This window comes from Typopeltis vanoorti, chromosome 16 (assembly GCF_054136105.1).
Source record: "Typopeltis vanoorti isolate ZY-2024b chromosome 16, IOZ_Tvanoo_1.0, whole genome shotgun sequence".
NCBI classification, from domain to species: domain Eukaryota; kingdom Metazoa; phylum Arthropoda; class Arachnida; order Uropygi; family Thelyphonidae; genus Typopeltis; species Typopeltis vanoorti.
This window is the reverse complement of record NC_143564.1, coordinates 98,320,175-98,346,421: the sequence shown is the minus strand read 5'-3', so window position 1 is coordinate 98,346,421 and position 26,247 is coordinate 98,320,175. Positions and strand designations below refer to the sequence as shown.

The following is a 26,247-nucleotide window of genomic DNA, read 5'->3' as shown; positions in this document are numbered from 1 at the left end:
AGTCCTGGATAACAACTGCTGTATTTACTGAATGGTTCAATAATTGCTTTGTACTGGAAGTGGAAACATATATGAAGCAAAAAGCTCTCGATTTGGAGTTTTATTAATTGTTGACAATGCACCATGTTGTAAAATTCAATGTAGCTTAAAAATACCAAAGCGCTTTACATCGATTTTTACAGAGGTCAAGTCCAATGAGAATGTAAAAAAACTGTGTTTGTCTCTGTATATTTTGCACTAGATATTATTGTAAATAACTATGGAAATTAACTGTATTTACTCCTTTAACAAGAATATTTTAGAATGTCAAAAAAACAAAGGCAATGTTTTGCCACCAGAACGTTGTTTAATAGCTCTCTGTGAGGGCATAAGAAAGGTCTACAATTTAGTGTGTATGAGAAAGTGTTTACAAGCTCTGCACATAAACACCTCCAAAGTTAGTTTGAAAGGTTCAAACAACTTTTGAACCTTTCAGAATTTTTTATGGCCGGCAACTTATGATAAAAAGAGTGTACAGATGAGAACAAAGAGTGGGTTGAACTTAAAAGAAAATGAAAGAGTCATGCTGAATTCTTAGGGGGTTACAACCTATCATGCGAGTTCTCGGAGAAGGTGTAATAAAAAGGGACAGAGCCGAGCAATAGGGACTTCCAGTCACCACCACCAGAGAGCTTCCAGGTCTCCAGAAAGAGAGAGCTTCCAGTAGCCAATGAGAGAAGGAACCCATTTGGTATTCAAGAGAGGACTTCCAGTCACTGAGAAGAGAAAGGGAACCCATCTGGCAGTTAAGAGAGAGAGTTGGTGGCAGTTTCAGAGTTATTGGAGGCGGCAGTTTGTGCTACTGGAAATGGCAAGATAGAGGAGCCAGGCATTACAGCAGCCCTGAGCTAGAGGAGAAAAGCCGATGAAATTACCCAAAGCAGCTTGGCTCGGAAGATTTTTCTTTTCACCATGGGAGAACAACCTTTTGCCAGAGCTGTACAAGTACCACAGGTCGCAGTCCACAGCCTGCTATTTTCCCTACAAGATACTGCTGATGCCAGACATTCCTGAGGAAGCTCGAGACCTGAGATGAAAGAATTGCCATAGAACTTTTTGTGCAAGACTTTTGACTGAATGTGCGATACAGAGCCTTTGTAAGTTCCATACTTTTGTACATTCCTCTTATAATATGTTGTAGATGGACTGTTAAGAATTAGTTTAATAGTAATAAGAAGTGTCCATAAGAGAGTCAATTGGCATGTTAGAAGTTGATATCAAACTTATAATTATAACCGCAAGGTAAAAGAGGGTATAAGGAAGAAGAAGAAGATTAGCTAACCTCTTTGCGAGTAAACTAGAAGTCTAGTAAATTGAATTTGTAAACAGAGTAAATAAGTTTTTGAGTTAAAAAGATTATTTAGTGTTGAAGTAAAAGGGTTCTAATTTATGCTAAACATTTTTTTAGATGGGTAGAGAAAGCAATCTCCCTATCATTTGATTCATGTATATTTCACTATTTCATATTAATGTAAATAAATGTGTTTTAATTAGTTGTTAAAAGAGTGCTGCCTGATCCTTTATCTTACAATGCACTGTTTCTAAACACTGCACTGTTTCTGACTTGTGAACAGGAAACAACTAAGGCATTAAAAGTGCAGTTTAATTATTTAAGAACCATGACTGTTTATGTAAACTTTGTTGAAGGAATTTACACTAGTAAGAGAGAGAGAGATCTACCGGACATTTTATTGAGTCTTATTGATATATTGGATGGTGCAGTCTTACAAAATAAATTTTCCTGTGTTCATAGGCATATGACTAGTAAATACAGAAGGTGGATAAACATAGTACGCAGTAGAATAAGTAAGGAAGGTTACAAGAGAAAAAGCGTGCACTGCTAATTAGTATTAAAGAATAACAGTATATAAATATAAACAAACAGCAACCGTTTACGATGGCGCAGTTGACAGGATCAAATCCACAGTAGTTAAAATAAGTAATAATAGTGGATTGGAACAGTTTTGTAAATAAAGAACAGGCAAATAAATAGAAAGTGTATATGTATATATATAGTGTAAGAAAATTTTTTAAGAACCATGAATGTGAACAGCAGTAACTCAGAAGCCACTAGGTACTAACAAGATGGGGGATGTAGAATTTTTTAGAACTGTAAAGCCTCACCTCATAATCCCTCAATTCTCTGGAGAGGACCATGATGATGTGTTGTCCTTCTTCAAGTTTGTAGAGGAGCTAAGGAACATTGGAAACTGGTCAGACTTTCAGCTTCTAATAATACTTAGAAATAAACTGATTGGAAGGGCCAAGAATTTTTTGTATTCCTCTCCCATCCTGAGGGACACTTTGGAATACAATAAATTCAAGGATACCCTGATATCTCAGTGTTCCAAAGTTAAAAGCGCGGGTCCAAACCTGTGGAGACTCCAGAAGTGCAGACAGGAGAAAAAAGAACCTATCACTGAGTATTACAATAGGTTGCCCAACCTTAGCTAAGAGCCTGAGCATGTCAGGTGATGAAAAGAGTCACTTTGATTGGGCTGTCTTCAACCAATTCAGATTAGAAGTAAGAGAAGAATATAAAACGACAGCGTACAAAAGGAAAATAAGCACTTTAGAAGAATGCTATCAGGCAATTAAAGAAAAAGTGGGAGAGGCTAAAAAATCACATTAAAAAGTTCAAAAATCCATCCATGATTATTAATATACAACCTTTTGTGAGTGATAGTACATAAAAAAACAAACAAAAAAAATCACAAGTACATAATATGTACTTGTGATTTTTTTGCATACTAATATATTATATTAGTATGTATTCCAGATTCTTTTAATTTTTTGAAATATAGCAGTTTTTTTAAAAAACATTTACATTTTACATAGTCAAATACACTATCTACCAATAATTGTCTGGACACTGCCTGTTATTTGAAGTCATGGAACATTCTACGTTTGTTAATAACATAAAAACTAGTTTACAGATAGTAGGAAGCAGTATTTCATCATAGCAGTTGATTACAGGCAACACGACATGAACTCATTGATTTCGAGAGAGGTGTCATTGTGAGCTGTCACATTGGTGGCATGTCCATATGGGCCATTGCTACTCAGCTGGGGAATCCAGAATCAATGGTTGGCAATGTGATCAACAAATGGAGGCATTTTGGCATCACTAATGCAGGAAAATACCAATGGCAGTCCCCATACATGATTGACAGGGACAGTAAGATGTTAAAACAGGTGGCATGCAAAAACCGCCTACAATTAAGCACAGATCATCCATGATGAGTTCCAGAGCATCAGTGGCGGCTTATCCATAAGGGCTGCAGCTACTCCAGTATAAAATTAAAGTTCCTGTTTTGGTATCGGCATTCTTAATATTTTATATATTTATCTGAAAACCATTATTTTCTTGTTTGTAATATAATACCACTCAATATTAATTCATTTTATAGCATAGTTGTATTTTACAATAGTCAATGTGCTGTGTGTGCTAGGACTATGAGTACTGGCTAGTATACTCAGTGCTAGTGCTGCATTCACTGCACCAAACCTCTACCTAGTGGGGATAACATGCAGTTTGGTCTGGTAGCATTGCAGCCCAAGATACGTTGCTACTACACAAGCACAAACAACACAAATTAACGTCGTCGTCGTTATCATAGGTAAATATTGTGCATTTACTAGCATTTAGTTTATATCTTTGTAGAAATGAACAAAGAGAAGAATTCTGTTAAATATATTAAATATTCTGCTGAAAGGTGTTTCTCAGCTCTCAAAAGAATTAAAACTTTTTTAAGAAATTCAGTGGCACAAAAAATCAACACTGCTTTAGCCATGTTAAGTATAGAGAAAAACATGATTAAAAATATGACAAATTTTAATGATAAGATAATAAATAAATTTGTATATCAAACAGAATGAAGAATGGAATTTAAATATATAAATAGATAATTATCTATTGATGTTTCTCTTTTTACATTCAATTGTATTTATGTGTATAAGTTGACTTAGCAAGTAAATAATATAATTTTTTTCAATTCATACTGATTTTTTTTTAAAATTTTTTTTTTTTTTATTGCTACAGCCCCACCACTACAAATTCTTATGAGTCACCACTAGTGAGCACTAATACTGTATGAAAAGAACTATATTTACTGGGTTTCCATGGAAGAGCAGCAGCACACAAGAAGAACATTATAACAAACAATTGGTGGTGAAGGAGTAATGGTGTGGGGTGCATTCAGTTGGTTTGGAATGGGACCACTGGTCATTGTCTGTGGTTCCGTGAAGACAGCTCAGTGCCTTGATATTCTGGATAATCAGGTGCTGCCTACACTGTGGTGTTTTTATAGAATGGACCTCTTTTATTATCAAGACAATAATGCCCCATGCTACAAAGCTGCAGCTGTTATGAAATGGCATGAAGAGATGGATGTTAAATGACTGCCCTGGCCTGCGCAGAGTCCTGATCTCAACCTGTTGAACAACTGTGGGATGAACTGGAGCAGCGATTGAGGTCCAGAGCAGCATGTCCAGAGCAGCTTGATCTGTCACTGACCTCAGTGCTGCTTTGATAGAGGAATGGAGACAAATTCCAAAAGCCCCCCCCCCCTCCTCAAAGGGTGCAGGAGGTGATCAAATCCAAAGAGGTGGGCATACCCGATATTAGGGTTCACCTTCTGGTATCAGTTGTAAATTGCTGAAGTGTACAGACAATTATTGGTAAATAGTGCAAGTGACAGTGATGTCAATTTTGAATGTTTATTTACCTGAGCTGTATGATGTAATCCATTTTTCCAATAAGTAATTATTTGCTATTCAAGTGAAGCTGTTTCACATACCCTCTGTAAGTCATGTGTTATATGACATTTCTAACCCTCAACAGCTTCAGAAATAAGACCTTAATCTGTGATATAAATTTCTGAAGGTCCTATATAGATGTGTAACAGTTTTAACTTTAATACTACAAAATACATTTATTTGCTTGACGTTGCTATAAGTTGTGAAAGAAGGAGGATTATTCTTAAGGCTAATCCTAAGATGCTATCACACTTTTTTTGGCAACTTCCTGAATCTTTCTTCTCAGTATCATCAGTTACCCCTTCCCTCTTCTGTCACATCATATATTTTAAATAAACCACAACAACAACAATACAGATATACAGTTTTTCCTCTAACATCTCCATATAAATTTATTTCTGTCCAAAAGAAAGATAAAATGCAATTAGCTATAATAATAAACTCACTTGGGAACAAAGGAATAGTTTTGGGAAGTTTTGCTTTAGTAAATGTCATTTAAAATTGCATTTTTGCTAAGGAACCTTAGTTGGACCTTTCTGCAGTTTGTTATAATGCATCTTTAAGTCAACTCACATACTTTTTGTAAGTTACCATAATATGAAAATGAATCTCTTCTCAAAACTGTAGTATTAAATGGTTAATAATTCACAATTCAAAGCAGTTTTGTAATTCTATATTTCATAAAGTATGTTTTTCAGCTGCTTCGAAATTATGTTTGGCAACTCATTTTTTCCTGGTTTCCATAAGTCCTGACAAATTATCTTAATAATATACTAATTAGTCTTGAAGTCTTTAAGTTTCAAAGAGTTGTTTTTTATTTTTATTTCAAGCTCAGAAATTTATTTTTTCTCAACATTACCATTTAAATTCTAAAATTAAAATTTAGAAATTTAAATTTCTTTTCTGTGTTTCATGGTTTATAATATTATTTATTTTAACAGATATTATTTTATGCCTGAGTTCAGACATGAATCCTCTTTGTATTTCTGAAAGAGTGCACAGTTTCCCTCAGTATAAAATTATGACTCCACCAGATAACAATAAATGGTAAGAAAGTAAAGTTTCTGTGTAAATATGGCAGTATAAATTATTTCATTATTATTTTTGTTTATGGCAATCCTAATTGTAAACCTATAGCACATATGAATGCAGTGTGTGGGGGCTATGGATTAGATAATCCAGGAATACTTTCTCATGTTATTTCAGACTTCTAATAAGTAGTATGTGTATAAGTAGAGCAACCATGTGATAAAACTATTTTTATCACATGGTTCCCCCTTCATTTATACATAATTTTTATATAACGCACATATTATCAAATATTATTAGCACACATATAACTCATAAATATTTCAAAGAGACAGGTGAGTGTTCTATCTTTTCCCATTATATATTTAGGTGTACAATCTTATTAAAAATTCCCACACATAAAAATGACATGTCATGTCCTTGATAATTATTATTTTTTTGCTACATAACAATTTTCATTTTGTAAATTTTGAGTGATGAAGTATTCACTGGAGGTAAGGTATGACTTTGCATTATAATGAACTCATTTTATGTGGAACTTTTTCCATGTGACCTACATGAAGTACAGTCACACCCCAAGTTATAAGTAATGCATTCCGTAAATATTTACGTAAATCGAATTTTACTTAAGTTGAATTTGTAAATTACATACATACAATAAAATGTTCAATGGTTACTCATACTGTCATACATTAACTTTTTTGCCATTAATCAGATATTTTCCATTTTTCCCGATTTCCTGAACTGCCAGAAGTTCGGGAAATTGCCTTGCTGTATCTGTATCTGCACCTGCTGCCTCACCCGTGATTTTGATGCTGTGCAGGTTTGTACATTTCTTGAATCGCTCGAACCATCCAGCACTAACTTTAAATGTACTCTCTGCATCCGTGATGCTGGCCTGCTCTTTTAAATCCTTATATAAGGACATAGCCTTCTCCTGGATAATCAGTAAACTTAACAATATCTGCTTCTGTGTCAGATCAATCCAGTGAGACAACAATTTCTCCATCTTTGATATCGGGTCTAGCCTCATCTTGGTATGTTCCCTTCAACGCTACCTCACCTTTCGTGCTTTCAACAATGCAAACTTTATCCTTCACTATTGTATTCACTGTCGAAATAGGTCGATTTATTTCCCGAGCTATTATTGAAAGAATTTTCCCACCTTCATACATGCAAATTATTTTCAACTTTTCTTCTAAAGTAATTGCAGACCTTTGTTTTTTAGATTCAGTTGCATTCCATTTTAAGGGTAAAAAAAGCAACGAAACTAGCAGTGATAACAAGTGACTGAGCTAACCGTGCAGGGTATCTTCTACTGTATTGCAATAAGGCTGTCAAAGATGCACCTGTGCAAAGCTGCAAACATGTTCATACGCGCTAGTAGATTTATTCCATAATTGTGAATTTATGTAAGTCACATGTTACGTTACTTAGGGTGTAATTACCATGCACTAAGCTTGTCTCAATTTCTTAGTTTCATTCTAACAAGAACATTTCAAAACAGAGTTGCTACTTTTTGTTTACCTTTTTTTAAAAAAATAGTGGTGCTTAAGGGTCAAGGCTGGACTACTGTGAGGATGCTGAATGAAAGAATGGACTGACAATTTGGTTGGCTAAATTTAGCCAACAAAATTGTATTCATATTGGTTGAAACCATAATTCGTTTTTTGTCAGGGAACCAGGGTCAGCTATTAGAATAAACCCGAACTCACCATCAACAGAGATCCAGAATTGCACCATCAACGTAAGAAGCATCAATTGAAAAGAAATGGAATTAGCAGAAGAATTGGATACCAGATCAACATAATAAGTGTTACCAAAACAAAGAAGATGAAAACAGGTGAGATCTAAGCAACAAATGTAGTAGCAAACAAAGTAATCCAAACATTCACATCTTAAAGAAAAGTTTTAATTTTGCCAGAAGATAAGTACAAAAATTAAATTCGAACTTTACCTAATAATTTAAATGTGTTCCTCTGTTCCTAATAAGTTCATTAATTTGCTCAGGCATGGACTGTACCAGCATAGAACACATTTTTCTTATTTCTACATCTCGAAACCATACTTTTATAATGGATTATATTAAGTTATCCTTTGCATCACAATTTAATTTTCCAAATGTGTTTTTCACTATGTCTTACAAATTTTCTGCTTGGTTAATGTCAAGAGAGTTGTATGGCCATTGAAGCTATTAGATGTTGTGATTTTTGAGGAACTCTTGAATTGTGGCATGGAAAGTGATCCTGTTGGAAAGTGAGTTATCATCTTTCTGGATCTGTGAAACCACTCTTTTCTCCAGTATTTTTATGTATTGGTCACTTCTTTTCATCATACTGTCAACAGGCACAAGTGATCCTGGACCTAAACACCCAGAACATCTTTTTAACTGGGTGTTTAAGAGCTTGTTGAAGGTGGATGGGAGAAGTCTTCTCAGCCACTGATTTGCGAACATACAATACTTTGTCTTCTTGGAAATGAAATGGCTCTCATCTGAGAATATGGCCTTCTTCCACTTCTCAACAGTTCAATCTTTATATACTTTTACTCACTGGAGCTTCTTTTTATGCATAGCTTTCATCAACAATTGTTTCTTTTTTAGTCTGTGGGCAGTCCTCCCTGCTTCCAACAATCTTTGATGAACTGCTATATTAGAAACATTAATTCTACTAGCTGCCAAGTCTTTATTTAAGTCTATAGCAGACATGCTTGGATTCATTTTGCTTTTCCTAACTAGTCAACGATCTTGAGTAAGTATAGTTTTCCTGTTTTTCTCACATTTTCCTTTTCTTTCAGGAGAAAGGTACCCATCTCCCTAAACCTCTTTAAAATCACATTAACAGTACATAAACCAACACCACACTCATTGGCGATTTGGCTTTGAGTCATGGATGTGTTTTGAGAATGAGTACATATTTTTGAATGATACCTTGAAAATGTATCCATTTTATAGCTACACAAAATGAATAAAACACTACGAATGTCAGCTTGTTTACACTATTAAAAATGCACAGAACTATTAATAAACATCATACAGACAGTTAAAACATGCAGCACTCAACAAAATGGTGAACTAAAACCAAAACATGGTTGCCGGCCTGGTTGGCCGAGTGGTTAGTCAAATTTGTGAAATAAAAAAAAAAGAGGAATGGAGTATACTGTTGTCAGCAAGGCTGTAGATAGAATTTGAAGTCAGAGAAGCAGATCATTTATGTACAGGAAGAAGAAGAGAGTGTGTGAAAGTACAAAATTCTGAGATAATGCATTGATGGGAAAATCTAAAGAAAGGAAAACCATCTACCATGGCACATAGTGAACAATTAAAGGACGCTTGTGATCCAACTTATAGGGTAGGCTATTCAATGTTAGCCTGTTCAATAAATCTAGTCAAATACTGTAGAAATATCAAGAGCACCCACCTAAGTTTCTTGAAACCTCTCCATGGCTTGAGTCTAGAGGTGGGTGGGGAAGGCTAGATCAGCTGTGAATTGAGAGTAGTGAATATCTATTATTATTACTGTTGCATGATATCTGCTTTGCACTCTACTCCACTATACACAGCTCACCATCTCACCTACTTAATCCTCCATCACTACACCCATCAGTGCACAATGCCATCTACTGCCTACTACCACCACTAAGAGTATTTTTTGTCTGCAAATTGCAAGTATTCTCAATGCTGATTTGTTTGTGTAATGTTCATAATTTGTAATTTATAGTTTATTATATTGTTTGTGACATTACTTTTTACTTTCAATGTATTTCCCCTCTTACTTTGTTATTTTTGTGTCTGTCTACTTGAGCTAATATAAAAATGCCTCTGTGCTCTTATCTCAAACTCACTTATAATACTGTTATTCTAATTTAGTCCGTTCGTAATCTACTTAGCTTACCCCCCCTTTTCAATTTCGTAAAGTATACTCTTACACGTGCTAGTAACGTAGACTGAGGAAAAGCCTTGGCTGGGGCAAAATCCTTAATCTAGGTTGCTGTAATTGTAGTGTATTAATCCTTAAAAATTTATATTTGCTAACGACTGCGCCATTAAGGATTGTGTACAAGAATGTTCTATCTTTCATTTACATACAAGAGAATTATTTAGCTAAGCACATATAATAACCCTTAAATCAATTTTATCTCAAGCAACTCCGAATTACTCAGTCGGAGCTGTTACTTCACTTAGGTCACACAGGTTCGATTTGTTTTTATGAGACAGTGCATTGGTTAACAAAGATCAGGCGAGCTATTAACAAAACCAAACATGTTTATTATAGCTAAGACAATTAATATACAAAAGTAATGGGATATATATCACATTCCTGACTCTCCACACATTTAGTAAGACAATTCACTTAAGGTACTAAACATAGTAGAGACGTGGATGGATTTTTAACAAACATATCCCTGCTCTCTATCCTATTAATATAAGGCAAAATTATACTATACACGTTCTTAGCATTATGTAACACAAGCACTATTCAAGTTTACAGTATTCTTTTAAGCACATTCAAACTCAAGGGGTGCTTAAGGGTCAAAGCTGTATAACTGAGAGGAGACCTCCACATAGCCTTTAAAGGAATGCAGAGAACCGACCAGGGCTTCTGACCTAATGTCCAATCCTCACCTTCTTGTGGTGCACCCTGTTGGGTATCTACCTGGATACTGAACGAACGAGGATGGGCTGGCAATTTGGGATTTAGCCAACCAAATTGTATTCTTATTGGCTTAAACCAATATAGAAAATGATGGTAGAACATGAAACAATTTCATGCCGGCTGGGGCGTCGCCCAGTTAAACAAGGACCCTGTTGTTTTTGCCAGAGAACCAGGGCGAACAGCGAAAAGTCAGCTACTGGAACAAATCTGAAAGCACACCCCAACTCAACATCACCAGAGTTATTAAAGATCGGTACTATCAACATAAGAAGCCTGAATGGCAAAGAAATGGAGCTGACTGAAGAATTAGATAAGTACCAGATTGACATAATAGGGGCGACTGAAACAAAAAAGACGAAAACTGGTGACATCTTTCTGAGCAATAAATACAAAACATTATATTCAGGAAATGACAATCAAGGAAAAGAAGGAGTAGCCATAGTATTCAACACAAAATACGAGGCTAATCTTCTTGAATGGCAGGCAGTCTAATAGTAGAGTAGAGTGATGTGGGCAAATATCAGAATAGGGAATTGCACAATGAAACTTATTTGTGCCTATGGTCCCACAGAAGGTTCTACTAAGGTAGAAGTGGAGGAATTTTTTGATACTTTAGAAAAAGCAACTGGCACAGTGAAAAAAGAAAAGTTGGTCCTTGTTGGGGATCTAAATAGCAGAGTAGGAAATGATTGTGAGACATACAAAAATATTTTGGGAAAATTTGGAGAAAAGAGCAAAGCTAATAATAATGGCAAATACCTGTTGGAATTCTGCTCAGGACATGGACTGGTTATTACTAACACAATGTTCCAACATAAAAATGTGCACAAACTCACATGGAGAGAAGAGGCAAGGAATAAGAAAAGTCTCATTGACTATGTTATTGTTGATAGTGATGTTTTCTCCCTGGTGCAGGACACCAGAGTTTACAGAGGATTTGAAATTGGAAGCGGTCACTATTTAGTCTTGAGCATAAAATTGAATTTCATATTGAAAAGAATAACATGTAAGAAAGTTTTAAAGCGAATAAAAGTTTTGCAGCTCTCAGATGTGAACTGTAGACTAAAATACACAAAGATTAGTGAAGAAAAAAATGAAAGAGTTTGAGAACAGGAACCAAACCTTGGAGATTCAGTGGCAAGCCTTGAAGAAAACCCTGATTGATTCAGCCAGAGAGGCATATGGTGAGGTTGTCTGCAAGGATAGAAAAATCAGAACTCCATTGTGGACACAGGAAGTTAAAGAGGCAGTGAAGGAAAAGAAGAAAGCATATCAAAAATTCCTGGCAAATAAGTCAGCTTTTGCTCTTAGAGAATACAGAGCTAAATGTAACAAAGTGAAACACTGTAAAACTAGCTAAACAAAAGTCATGGGAGGACTTTGGCAAGAACATAGAAAATAAATATCAAGAAGGTGGCAAAATATTCTGGAGGTTGTTGAAGAAGCTTAGGAATGGAGGAAAGAGTGCTGTAAAAGGAGTTAAAGATGATAAAGGTGACATGAAAACAGGAGAAAAAGATATCCTTGAAGTATGGAGTAATTACTTTGAAAAATTGCTAAATGAAACAAGAAGTGATAGCACAGTGGTAAAAAACACACAACAGGCATACAGTCAGGAATACATATCCATACTTGAAGTAGAAAAAGCCATCAAAGGCTTGAAATGTGGAAAGGCAGCAGGAGTAGATGATATTCGACCAGAAATGCTGAAGTATGGTGGTATAAGAGTCTTACAGTGGCTGCACTGCATAGTTCAGAAAGCCTGGACAGAGGGACGAATTCCCGATGATTGGAGTAGAGCTCTCATAGTACCCATATATAAAAAGGGAAATAAAACTGAATGTGAGAATTACAGAGGTATTTCCCTACTGAGTGTTCCTGGCAAGATCTATGCAAGTATACTTGAGAAACAGTTGAGAAGAATTGTGGAAGAACAACCTGGATTCAGGCCAAATAGAGGCAGTCAGGATCAGATCTTCACTTTACGACAAATAGTTGAGAAAGCATGGGAATATAACAAAGATCTGTATTTGAGTTTTGTCGATCTGTAAAAGGCATATGACAAGGTGCCAAGAGAGAAGCTATTCAATACGCTACAGTTATATGGTGTCAATGCGGCATTATATCAAGCAATACTTAGTCTTTATTTGAATTGTAAGTCAGCAGTTAGAACTGAAGGAAGTACAGGAAGATGGTTTAATGTTAAATCTGGTGTGAGACAAGGATGTACATTATCCCCTCTATTATTTATTATCTATATGGATCACATTATGAAGGAAAGTGGTATTAAACATGATATCAGAGATGTTAATGCCAGTTCTTTGCTTTATGCGGACGATGTTATACTTCTGATTGAGGTATAACATCATCCGGATTAAATAAATCCGCTACAAGTTTGTAAGATTCCCCGACTAAATTAAATAACTGTTGTAATAGATATTATGAAGGTCAGCATTAAAAAGACAAAGACAATGAAAATAGATAGAATTGTTGAAAATGTCAACTTTGCTATAAACAGGGAACCTGTGGAACAAGTAAAACATTTCAACTACTTAGGCATGATTTTTACTGAAGATGGTAAATTAAATATAGAAATAGACAACAGAATCAACAAAGCTGGTATGGTAGGCAGTCAGTTGAATAAATTCATATGGAATAAGAGAGAAATTAGTCGGAACTAAATTAGCTGTACATAAGACAGTGTTCAAACCAGTTTTAACTTATGGATCTGAGAGTTGGGTCAGAAGTAAAACACTTGACCAAAGACTAGAGACTGCAGATATGAGAGTTCTGAGAAAGATTAGAGGCACGAACAGATGGCATCAATGGCAATATCATATTAAAAAGGAGGATATTAGGAAAGAACTTGACATTGTCAGCATCCAGGAATGCGTTAGTAGAGCTAATCTCAGGTGGTATGGTCACTTTAACAGAATGGGCGAGGAAAGATTAGCAAAACAAATGTTCTCTGCCAGTTTGGCAGGAAAATGACCCAGAGGAAAACAAAGATATAGGTGGATTGATATGGTACAATGTGCCTTAGATGATAGAAATATAAGATCTGATAATGTTGGAGTCTTGACGAGTAACACATTGATTTGGAGGAAAATTGTAGATTGGAAGTTAGTAATGATGTAAATTTTTCATGTAGTATTATCATATCCTGTATACCCCTTGAGGGTTCATGTCAGGAATTTGATGATGACAGTCAAACTCATGTTCGATTTTCTGACCTCTTCAATACATTTTGCCATTAGTTAAACAGAATCAACATCTATCGTCTATACACACAATCTAGGCTATTAACATAGCAATTTACTTATAAGCTCACTATACAATCCTGTACAATCCTGGATTCTAAAGGGTTAAGGATGAATTGCACTGAGTTTCTTTTTTCTTCTTGCGCAATGGCTGTGATCGGGCACTATCCAACGGTTGTCATCTTGCAAATTCTTTCCTTGCAATAGTAATGTATTTCTTTGGTGCTGTTAGGAACTACATCGGCTGTGACAAATAAGCAAGCATGTGGATCGGTACATTCGTTGAAGAATTTCACAGAAGTATATCATATAATACTGCCAGCGAACTCCCCATGATCTCCCAGACGACTAGCTCATGGGACTCTGACTCTTCCTCTCCTCAAAAAGCTTGCTATATGAACAAAAACAGAGAGAGAGGCTTTCACCCCTCAATCTCCACCTTTTATATCATTGGCCATCCCTTGAACCTCCTTCCAAAACTTACCAGATTTACGGGAAGCGCCCTTATATCACCCATGCTTACGTTGGGTTTCGGCAGCAAAACCCATATAATCCGGTGACCTTTGAGGCTGCTGTCGGCCTTCAGTTTACTAGCTTAATCCTGTCTGATCCTTTTTGTTACAATTGCTTATGGTCCTACATTCAGTTATTCTTACATTATATTACAAAATTTATTACATTAAAGTATGCTATATACACTTTTAATTATAAGTATTTTATGGCCCATGTAAAATCGATATAGGTGAAAAATATTTCTGGTTAACTACAAGAGATTTTACACCTGTATGCAGGATGAAGAACCTGAGTTTCCAGAAGAAAATTTCCATTCACCAATTAGCTTGTTTGTGACCAGGTAGTTAAGATAAACAGGTGTATTTAGTGTTGATGACCTTCTCCATGAATTTGAGATAGCTGAAATGAGAGCAATTTGGTGGCAGTTTTGCAGTGAATCACTTTTTTTTATTGGAATGGGCTGAATGTAGGCTAGTTTCTAACCAGTATTGTAGATGCCAGTTGAGTAAAATAGATTGAAGAGGTGAAAATAAACAGATATTTGTCTTTGAACTTAAGCTTTTAAGACAGTAGGTGTGGGATGTCAAGACCAGATACTGTGTTTATGTTCAAGTTATTCTGGATTCTTCTGATTACTTCTGACAGAAGACTAGAGGTGGCATGGAGTAGTAGTTCTTGGATAAGTGGATGGAGAAAATTTTATTGTTTATTAGTGCAGGAAGTGAAAGAAAAATTCTAGTTGGTGAGCTTTGCTTTGGGTGATGTTGCTACAGTACCATTGAGATGTGGGTCATAGAAAAATGGATGAGCAAAAATTGCACCCAATGTCCTTGACCAGAAGACTTGACTGCTATTTGAAGGAAGAGTTTGGGGCATTTGGCCCTTTCACTATCTGATTTCAATTTGTTGATGGTTTTTTGCAGTTGTCAGATGCATTGTTGGCCAAATGTCATGCTGGAGTTTTGTCCTTGAGTTACTCATAATATGTTGAATTTTCTTCTTAGACTGCATTGGCACACTTGTTGGAGAGCCACTTTTTGAAAGTGGTCAGAAAATTTAGGTGGAATTAAGGATGAAGGTCCTCATTCCATCAACTCCAATTCTTGATATATGCCCTCAAGGTGTATACAGGATACTATGATAGTACTAAATGAAAAGTTGGTATTATTAACTTGCTTTCAATAGTTTTTATCCAAATTAGCCTGCTATCTGTCATGACTTCAATATTGTCATCAGATCTAATATTTTGTTCTTCTAAGGCATTACTTGCTGCATCCTTTGAATCTTTTTTCCTGTCATCCTAGCATCAAACATCATCCTCTTTGCTAATCATTCCTCTCCCATTCTTTTTAAGTGTTTATACCACAGATTAGCTATGCTCACATTTATGAATGCAAACAATGTCATCTTTATTCATAATGTCATCATTTTATTAAAATTCTGTTATTCATGACATCTGTTAACTCCAATTATAATTAACAGAAAACAGATATTTGGATTATAAGACCATAGGTTTAATACACACATATAGTACAAATTCGTCGACTAGTTTCACTAGCAAAACTGACTAGCTTTGTCAAGACTAAACGGTGAAAAAACTAATAAATGCAAAAAAAAAAAAAAACGGAGGAATACAGTAACGGTTTACAATGGTTAGACAACAAAATTGGAAGTCACCCCATTACATGGTATACGTGTAGTGGGATACTTCAGTCATTATTATAAATACGCGTTACATAGTTTTTGGTGTACTGTAGTTCCGCTAAACTTAATGAGTTAATAAGATTTTTCCATGTATCCTTTAATATTACTCCTTGGTTTCTATTAAGATTGTTTCCTGTTCGTAGGACCACTGCAGCTTCTTTAAATATTCGACATCTGTAATCTTCCTCCATATTGAGCTGTTATCCCAATCTATAGCATGGTTTGAAGTTGAGAAGTGATGCGCCAAACCCGAGGTGTCTGTTCTGTTATGATTAACGTCTCTAATTTCTAAACTTCTTGAAGTTTGGCCTATATAGGCTAGTCCACACATACAAGGTATGCTGTAAACACTTGCATACAGTGTACCTTTTTTGAAAAAAGGTACACTGTCTTTAGGGGATCTTAAAAACTGTCTAGTGGTAGCGGTCAGTTTAAACACCACTCTGATGTTATAAGGCTTTAAAATTCTAACTATTTTATTGGAGACTAAACCAACATAGGGTATGACAATGGTTGATACGTACTGAGTTGCTATACGTTGTTGGAGGTTGTTTTTATAGAACATTTTATTGATTAAGTTTAGAGGATACCCATTTTGAGATAGAGATTTGGAGATATGGGAAAGTTCTGTATGTACGTCTTCTTTGTCTGTGACTGTGTTGTGGGCTCTGTTTCGTAGCATATGGACGATGCTGCATTTTTGTGTATGATGATGATGATTTGAAGAATAATGGAGATACTATCCAGTATCTGTGGGTTTCTTATATATAGTAAGTTTAATATCTTCATTCTCTAGTCTTTTGACAAGTATATCCAAAAAAAGTAATTCATGATTGTTTTCTAACTCTAAAGTAAATTTGATTTTGTCATGAACAGAGTTGATTTTTTTCTAAGAACTCATGTAGGTTTCTACTTTTTCTCTCCAGATAATAAATACATCATCAACGTATCTCCACCAGACTGTTGGTTTTGGAGTAATCTTAGCTAGAATATCATTTTCTAATTTCTCCATAAACAAGTCCACATATGGTGGTGAGAGGGGGACCTCCCATGGCTAGGCCTTCTAATTGTTGCTATACAATGTTGTTAACTTTAAAGAAATTGGACTTAAGACAGTGAGTGAAAAGTTGTGTGATATCATTAGGAAAGAGTTCTTTTATAATGTCTATGACTTCTTCGACTGGTACATTTGTAAACAAGGATACAACATCAAGACTTGCCATTGTGTCTGTCTTGGATAGCTTAACGTTCTTAAGTTTCTCCACAAAGTGTTGCTAGTTCCTTATGACAAAGCTAGTCAGTTTTGCTAGCGAAACTAGTCGACGAATTGTACATATGTGTATTAAACCTATAATCCAAATATCTGTTTTTGTGTTAATTATAGTTAATAAAGACTAAATATAACTTTCAATCTGTTGACTCCCCTCATTTTTCTCCAGACTCTCTTATCTTTGATCTCTTGTGTTTGATCAACTGTTTTACTTCTAAATCAGCTCTCATATTTGAACACTATTTTGTATACTGCTGGTTTAGAGGTTTTGCTAATTTTTATCTTATTCTCTATGAATTCATTCAGGTTCTTCATCATGTAAGCTCTTCTTATTCTGTTGTCTATTTCCATATTTAATTTTCCATCTTCACTAAAAATTGCCTAAAGAGCTGAAGTATTTTACTTATTTTGTACTTTCTCCATTCAGAATGCAGCTGATATTTTCCATGTTCCTATCTACTTTCATAGATTTGGTATTTTATTGCTGATTTCCATGGCACTTTTGTTATAGCAGCTATTCAACTTAAAGAATCCTGGAGACTTGTACTTGATTTGTTTAGGAGTATAATATCACCTGAATAAAGTAAAAAGCTAAGTTGAATATCTCTAATTTTAATATCAGGTTTGATGCCATTTTCGTTCAAAATGATCCATACAGATAATAAATAAGAGGGAAGAGTGTGTATTTTATTATTGTTTTAGTGGAATTTGACGTGATTTTACATCAAACAATCATCCTACAATTCCAGCTGTGGACTTAACAGTGTAAACATAGATTAAACATTGCTTGTTTTAAAACCACAGTTGTGTTGTTTGAACAGCATTTTCATGATTCCTTATTATACCTTTTCCAGATTTATAAGTCTTAAGTACAGATCTTTGTTATATTCCCATGATTTCCCAACTGTTTGTTTTAAAGTGAAAATCTGATCCTGATCATCAATGTTCGACTTGAATCCAGTTGTTCTTCTCCAAGTTTCTCTTCCACAATTATTTTAGTCTCTTCTCAATATCCTTACATAAATCTCACCAGGAACTTTGGTCACAGTAATTCAGTAATTCCTCTGTAATTTTAACATTCTTTTATTTCCCTTTTTATAGATAGGTAATGAGAGCACTATTCCGTTCATCTGGAATTTGACCTTCTGATCATACCTTCTGAATTAGACAGTGCAGCTACTGTAAATCTTTTATAACTCCATATCTCAAGATTTCTGGTATGGTATCATCTACTCTAGCTACTTTTTCAGGTTTAAAAGGTTTTTAAACCTGAAAAAAGGAATTTTAAAAGGAATGCAATCAGGAGTGCATTCAAAAGGAATGCACTCCTGATTGCATTCGTTTTGAATATTTTCTATCATCATGCTGTAAGACTGCAACACTCTTTCAAAATAATTACTGGACACATCTAAGATATGTTATTTTAAGTTTCATACCTTTACCAACTCTGATCTTTTCACAGTACTCTATTCTAAAACTTTCTTGATACACTTCACAATGTTTTGCCAACTTTTCTGATATTTATTTTCTGTTATGTTCTGTTCTTGGACCACTGCTGTTCAATTTGTTCATTAACGATATAGGAAAGGATCTGAGAGGAAGTGTTCACTTGTTTGCTGATGATGCAAAGTTGGGTAGAGCAATTGTGAGTGCACAGGATGTCAAAATTTTACAGGATGATTTGGATAGTTTGGAGGACTGGGCTAGGGAATGGATGTCAATTTAATGTGGCAAAGTGTAAGGTTATGCATTTTGGGGTGAAAAGAATAGCAGCAGTATATCACATTGGTGGAACCATACTCCAGAAGATTGACGAGGCCAGGGATTTGAGAGTGTTGGTGGATAAGGAGTTGAAGTTTAGGGGGCACATCGCAAAAGTGGATAAATCAGCTCATCAAATCACTTGGTTGCTGAAAAATACTTTAGCAAGCAGAGACAAACAGGTTATTGTTCCTCTGTATCCAGCCTTGATAAGACCCCATCTAGACTACTGTGCTGAGATATGGATGCCAGAGTTTCTTCTTGATGGGGAAAAGGTGGAGAGGATCCAGAGACGAGTGACCAAAACGATAGCAGGTTTATGGAATGAACCTTATGAGAACAGGTTGAAGATTTGTGGGTTTCAGAAATTGGTTGATAGGTGGAAAAGGGGTGATATGATTGAGACATTCAAATTACTGAAGGGTTTCTATAAGATTAATTCAGAAGATATTTTTGAGAATAGGAATGATGGTGGGAGGACTAGGGGCCATACATGGAAACTTGGCAAGGGTGTGGTTAGCAAGGGTGTTAGAGCTAGGTTTTTTACTTGGAGAGTGGTGAACGAGTGGAATAAGCAGCCAGAGTCGGTTATGGGTGCCATGACTGTGAATGAGTTCAAGGCGAGGTATGATAGATACTGTGTGAATGTCGAATAGTTGTTCTTGACATGATTTAGGGCCTCCCTCAATGAGTCTATCAACTCCTTGGAGTTGCCCGTGGTAGTAGTAGTAATAATAATAATTTTTACCATAGTCACCTCATGGCTTTTATTTAGCTATTTTTACATACTGCTTTGCTTTGTTACATTTTTCTCGGTATTCTCTATTCAAGCACATGCTGACTTACTTGTTAAGAACTTTTGATACCCTTTCTTCTTCTTTTCTATGACTGCAATTTTAACTTCCATAGTCCACCATGAAGTTCTGATTTTTCTATCCTTGCAGACAACTTCATCACATGCCTTTCTGGCTGAATGCATCGATGTTTTCTTCATGATTTGCCAGTGAATCTGTAATGTTTGATTCTCGTTTTCAAACTTTCATTTTTCTTGAATAATATTTGTATATTTGAGTCTACAATTCACCTCTGAAAGTTGATCCACTTTGATTCTTTTTAAAACTTTCTTACATATTTTTCTTTTCAGTATAGTTTATTTTTATCCTGCTCAACAAAAGTAAATGATAATCACTTCCTCTTTCAAATTCCTTGTATACTAAAATTAGTTTTGATAAACAGCCAATCCTCAGATTTGGGTAGGTCATTAAAGGTAGTGATAAATAGGTTATTTTTTCACTACATTTCTTTTGGAAATGCTCTACAATGAAGTTTGCATTGATTATTTCCATGTTATTTCCTGAAACTACATTTATGTTACTTAGATGCAACTGGACTACAAAGATATTGAAGAAACTAGGAATTTCAGGTTTTTGCAGACAGAATTGTTAAAGTTCTGAGGATATATTTCAGAAGTGGACAAAATGACTCAATAGATAACTTGTATCTTAATCACGTAATTGGTAAGTAAGGATATGGAAACTATTTATTATTCATTGCAAGACTTTGATATGAGTGCATCCTTAGCTATTCAAGCAGAATGTGAACAGATTCCTCCTTTCTTCTGTTCCTCTTGCCTACACATGGCACTGATGTGCTATGGTTCTTGTTACCTTTCATGTGTTGATCAAATATAAAAAAATAAAAAAATCCATATCACTTTGCAGAGATTTTATTGAGTGGGATTTTTTTTTTTTGGAGGTGGGGGGGGTGGATAAAGAAGTGGTTAGTGGTGGAGAAGATCCAGAGGGATTGAACAAGATGGTAACAGGTTTATGGAATGCTACCTATAAGTATGGTTTTATGGAGTAGATTACAAAGAAATTTTTTAATGCATGACAAGATGGGAGAGAACAAGAGATCCTACTTGGAAGTTGTTTAAAAATATGGTTAGCAAGGGACTAGATTTTTTGCTTGGGGAGTGAAAATGAATGGAATGGGTTGCTAGAGTTAGTTGCAAGTGCTGTTCACACAATGATAGGCACTGTCGTCTTTCTTTAGGCCTTTTTTCTTGCCAATCTTGATTCAAACACTTACTTTGCTAATCTTCTGTCTCCATTCTGCTTAAGTAGTCACATCAACTTCGAATAGTTCTGCTTACAGATTCTTGAATATTAATAATGTCAAGTTCTTTTCTGATTTCTATTTTTGATATAGCTTTACCTTTGATATCATCTGTTGACTCCCGTGATTCTCAAAACTAACACCTCTTTTGGTCTCTAATCTTTGGTCAGCTGTTTTATTTCTTACCAGCTTGGTAATCCATATGTTAAAATTGGTTTAAACACTGTTCTATACTTTTGGCTTAATTGTTTCATTGATTTCTCTTATTCCAATTAAATTTATACAGCTTTACTTGATATCTCGTTTTTATTATTTAATTTGCTTTCTTCACTAAAAATTGCTCATTTTGCCTGTTTTACCTAAATCAGTAAAATGTGTAACTTGTTCTGTAGGTTCACTTCGGAATAGTGCAGTTAGTGTTTTCCATTTTCTCATCTGTACTCACAGTTTGATTCATTGCTGATTTTCCCACTAATTTTGTCTCTGCAATTACGTAATTTGGCTAAAGACGCTTAGACTTGCAGCAGATTTATTAAAAGGATAGTCATCTGCACAGAGTGAAAAACATGCTTAATATCTCCAAACAAGTTTGAATATTAGGTTTAATATAATGTCTTTAATAATATACTATATGAAAAATAAATAGTGTGGCGTATTATGGCTTGTAGATTTTATCACACTTATTTTTTATTACCTTTTTAGTTTATTATAATTATTTTTTTATGTTATCTGTTGTTGCTTTTCCTGACAATACTATTAGGAAAAGCAGTACATACAAAAAGATCTAAACACTTAACAACCATTATTTGTGTCAATGGAATTATATGATCGTGGCTAATAATGTGTGTCATTAGATACATCAGGTATGGTCTGTGTATTATTGCATGACCTCCATAGATAGTAATTAGCATAATAGAAGTCTTGTATATTATACAAATGAATAAGAGATTTTCAGATGTCAAGACATATAAGGCCCTGGTTTCTGTTCAAGGTGCCATGTGAATGAGTCTTAAGAAGACTCCTTTAAACATTTAGGTTGCTTTCTACATATAGTATGGAAGTGGACAGCCATTCGATATTATAATGTTCAGAGAAGACATGCAGTAAGACCACTTTTTCTTTCCTCTTATGTTCCATGTTGCCTACATGCTTTTCTTATAGATTTTGAAACTTCTCATCTGACTGATGCAAAGCTTGCCATAAGAACATGGGATCCGATATATACCGGGGTATTTTATAAATGGAATGATGTTTCCCGTAATGATTGAATATGATATGTTATTTGTATGTTTTTTGTATTAACTGGCAATACTGCTAATATGTGTGGAGCAAGGTGGTAATGTGAATCCTGGAGGAGTTGAATAAGGTATTTTTTTGTATGTGTATGTGGACTTTAGCATTAAGGTTGTAGTTATGTAGCATTCTGTTTATTTTTATTTTTATTTGGGGGTGGGGTATATTATTTAATACATATGGAAATTGAGGTGTAATCTTGTGGATTTTTTATTTATTTTTTTCTGTAGCCATTGTTTTTAAATTTTGCTGATAATTAAGGGGATACAAATCCCTTGTTTTTCAACTGCCAGTAAGCAAAACTCTAAGATCGAGAACTACGAATCTATGAGTTTCATATATACCGAAAAACTATCGGCAAATCCAAGTGTAATTGACCACTTGGTAGTACAACACCAAGGCAACTTGAAGCAAAGGTAGAGCAAGCTCCTTCAGTATCCTTGATATTTTCTCATAATGTAAAAACACAGCCCTTAGGGGATGTAATACTGTAATTACATTATGAGGAGAGGTCACTACCCAGACTGGTTTCAACCTTTTTTGAGGTCTCATCAGTGAGTAGATATAACAAGGTTTAAGTGAAAAGAACTTCTTACATACCTTTACTATACAAATGCCATAAAGGTATGTTTGTATATTATAACATAAATTGAAAGCCAAACAGCTATTTTTCTGGCATCTTAATAATAATTAAGGGGATACAAATCCCTTGTTGTTCAACTGCCAGTAAGCAAAACTCTAAGATCGAGAACTACGAATCTATGAGTTTCATATATACCAAAAAACTGTCCGCGAATCCAAGTGTAAATGACCACTTGGTAGTACAACACCAAGGCAACTCGAAGCAAAGGTGGAGCAAGCTCCCCTTTGCTTACTGGCAGTTGAACAACAAGGGATTTGTATCCCCTTAATTATTAAGGATGCCAGAAAAATAGCCGTTTGGCTTTCAATTTATATTTTGCTGATAATTGGAATTCATTCTTAAGAGCTGCCTAGAGCCTGTGTAGCTCAGTAGAAGTGTCGTTTGCACTCCACAATGCTTGACTGCACGATGAAAGACTTTGGTTCAAATCTAGTCGCCGACTAGAGGAATGTTTTCTAAGCCTTTTCTTGACCAGTTCCCAAGTTAATCGATCTCTGGCATGGGCAAGCTTGGGTTTTTCGTCCCGTAAACTCAAGAAAATCAGCCATCAAACCCACACTATTTTCAGACATAAAAAATATTGTTAGGGACCACGAGATGGCGGCACTTGCTAGCCACCTTCTTCACTATGTACCGATTAATTAGCGATAGCCTTGGGCCAGCTATCTCTGATTGGCTACCAGTGAAGATTGAAATGCCCACTCAGTCTCCAAAAAGTTAGAAAGGGCTAAAACAGCCTTGCTCCCTATGCAGGAACAAAAAGGCATTAGCTGATTTATTTTATTATTTTATTTTTTATTTTCTTTCTTTAAGAGCTGTCACATTTGCTATCTCTCTGTTTTTGAGGATTAATGACACCTAGTTTTTGTTGTAAAATTATGTGCACGTATTGGCCAGTTTGTGTGACAAGTGTATCCAGAAATATTTGGACATGTGTTCTAGTTTCTAGTTTACAATTTGAGTGGTGAATTGTGTGCATTTGTATTTTTATTCTGGTGGTCAAGGAAGGTGTTTAATGACCATAGGGCCAAATAATAAATATATTGTAAATGTATCTGAACAGTGGACTCAGCTTTTGAAGCTTTGGGTTTTCAAGTTGCAGAATCTAGAGTCCATTGTTCAGAAGCTTCTATATTAAAGTTGGCTCTACAATGAGGTAGTGAAAAGTCCATGGCTCTGCCTTTCTTTCTGAAGGTTAAAGTTATTTTTGCTCAACACATAATCCGAATGTAGTACATGGGCCATAATGTTTGGCAAAAATATGAATACGTCCTGTAAAAGAAGGATGGCTTTTGATTAGGACATTCACAAAAAGAGTAGATGCATCAAAACTGGATAACCATCATTGTTGGCTGTCATGTTCTTAATTTTGTTTAAGAAATCTTGTATGTTTTTATATAGGAGGGGGAATGAACTACTAGTTTCTTTGAATACTGCTGCTAGTTTCTTTGTTAGGTGATAAATTAAGACTGTCAGTTCCTTTGTCTATTGGCCAAATTTTGAAAAAAAAAAAAAACAAACTAAATTCTTTGGTGGGGAGGTGCAGATGTATTATGTAATATAATGTCTGATAGCTGCTGGCTGACCAAATTGAGTAACTTAACTCTTGTTTTCTTTTTTAATTCTGTTTGTTGGGTTTATATTTGATCATTTGGTACATGCTGTTGTCAGATAGGTGGTCTTTGGTTTGGAGCAACAGCAGCATTATCTTTGTCTGCTTTAGTAATTACAGTATATCCTTGAATGCTTTCAGTGATTTAAAAGTTGCTAATTCTCTTTTCACTGAGGTACTAGTGATTGGTTATATTTTATCAGCTACATTAGTTGGGAGGGATTTCAGTATGATAGATTGAATGTTAATTTGTTAACTGATTTGTTCACACCTTAGTAATGTTGCAAAGTTTGGGTCTGAAAGTTATTTTCCCACATGAAGCAACCAGAATGTAGTACATGTGCAAAGTGATTGTGATGTCTGGTGGAAACTTTTCCTGTAAAAAATAGTTTTATTCATAAAACATGTATGGAAATGTCTAAGAAATCATCATTGCTGAGTATCATGTTCTTAATTTGTTTACAAAGTATCATGTGTATCTTTATATAAGAGCGGGAATGACCTACCAGTTCCTTGAATATTGCTAGAGTTTCTTGATTGATTGATCTCATCCATCCCTTTAGGACAGGTAGAGTCTCCTAATGAAGGGTTTACGATGATTTTTTTAATGTGACCGGTTCGTCACTCTTTCCTACATCCCCTAAGGGCAATATTCATGACTGTAGTCCATGCCATTCACGGGACTGCTTTGCCTGTTCTGGGGGATTAAAAACCCAAGTTTACAAGGGAAAAAAAACCTTACCTCCGTATGGGACCGGCTAACTCATCTTTCCTCAAAGAGACCAGATAAAGTTCCTCGCATCACACGGGAATCGAACTCGGGGGGGGGGGGGGGGGTCTTTCCGACCAAAGGAAACAACCTGTCGGTACAGACCTTCAGGTCTATACGCTGAGCTACGGAGGTTTAGTACTGATTTGTTCTAAGTACAGAATTATCACTTGGCTAGGTGATGATTCTGTACTTAAAAAAAAAGTATCTAAAAATAGAGAATTATCATCTAGCCAAGAAACTATTAGTGACATTCGAGGAATTGGTAAGTAATTATTATTATTACTATCATTAATATCTGATCTCCATGTAATTAGAGCCTCTTCATGGGAGGTACACATTATCACACACAAAGCTCATCCAACTGTGCCTTAAACTGATTAATGCAACATTCACAATGCACTCATGCAATGCATTCCACTCTCCATGCAAAGAACCTGCTCCTCACTCCTTTGCTCACCCCCCCCCTTATACAGTCTCCAGGGATGGTCTCTTGTTCTACCCCCCCCCCCCCCATTTTATAAAATATTTTTTACATGTTAACCTGGTAACAACCTCAACCAACTTATATGTCTCAATAGTATTTTTCCTCCTCTAATTCTTTGCAAATTAATTCTTTCAATCTGTTTTCATATTACATATTCCAAAGACCAGTTACCACCTTTGTAAATCTTCTTTGGACCCTTTCTAACATATCCTCATCACCATAAAAACCCAGTGAACAAATCTGTGCACAGTAATTCATATTAGGCCTGATCAAGGCCTTATACAATGGAATCACAACCTCTTTATTTCTGCATGTCCATATCATTGCCAATATCCA

The 26,247-nt window shown here is 35.3% G+C and overlaps 1 protein-coding gene across 1 annotated transcript in view; it reads left to right on the top strand.

The window, feature by feature from the left end:
* The window catches only part of LOC150098213 (non-canonical pre-mRNAs endonuclease FASTKD5, mitochondrial-like), a 185,178-nt gene that overhangs the window by 70,459 nt on the left and 88,472 nt on the right, over positions 1-26,247 (top strand). The window contains exon 4 of the mRNA XM_090406527.1: positions 5,739-5,844. Coding sequence (XP_090262653.1) covers positions 5,739-5,844 — 106 coding nt within the window. The remainder of the gene's footprint in view (positions 1-5,738; positions 5,845-26,247) is intronic.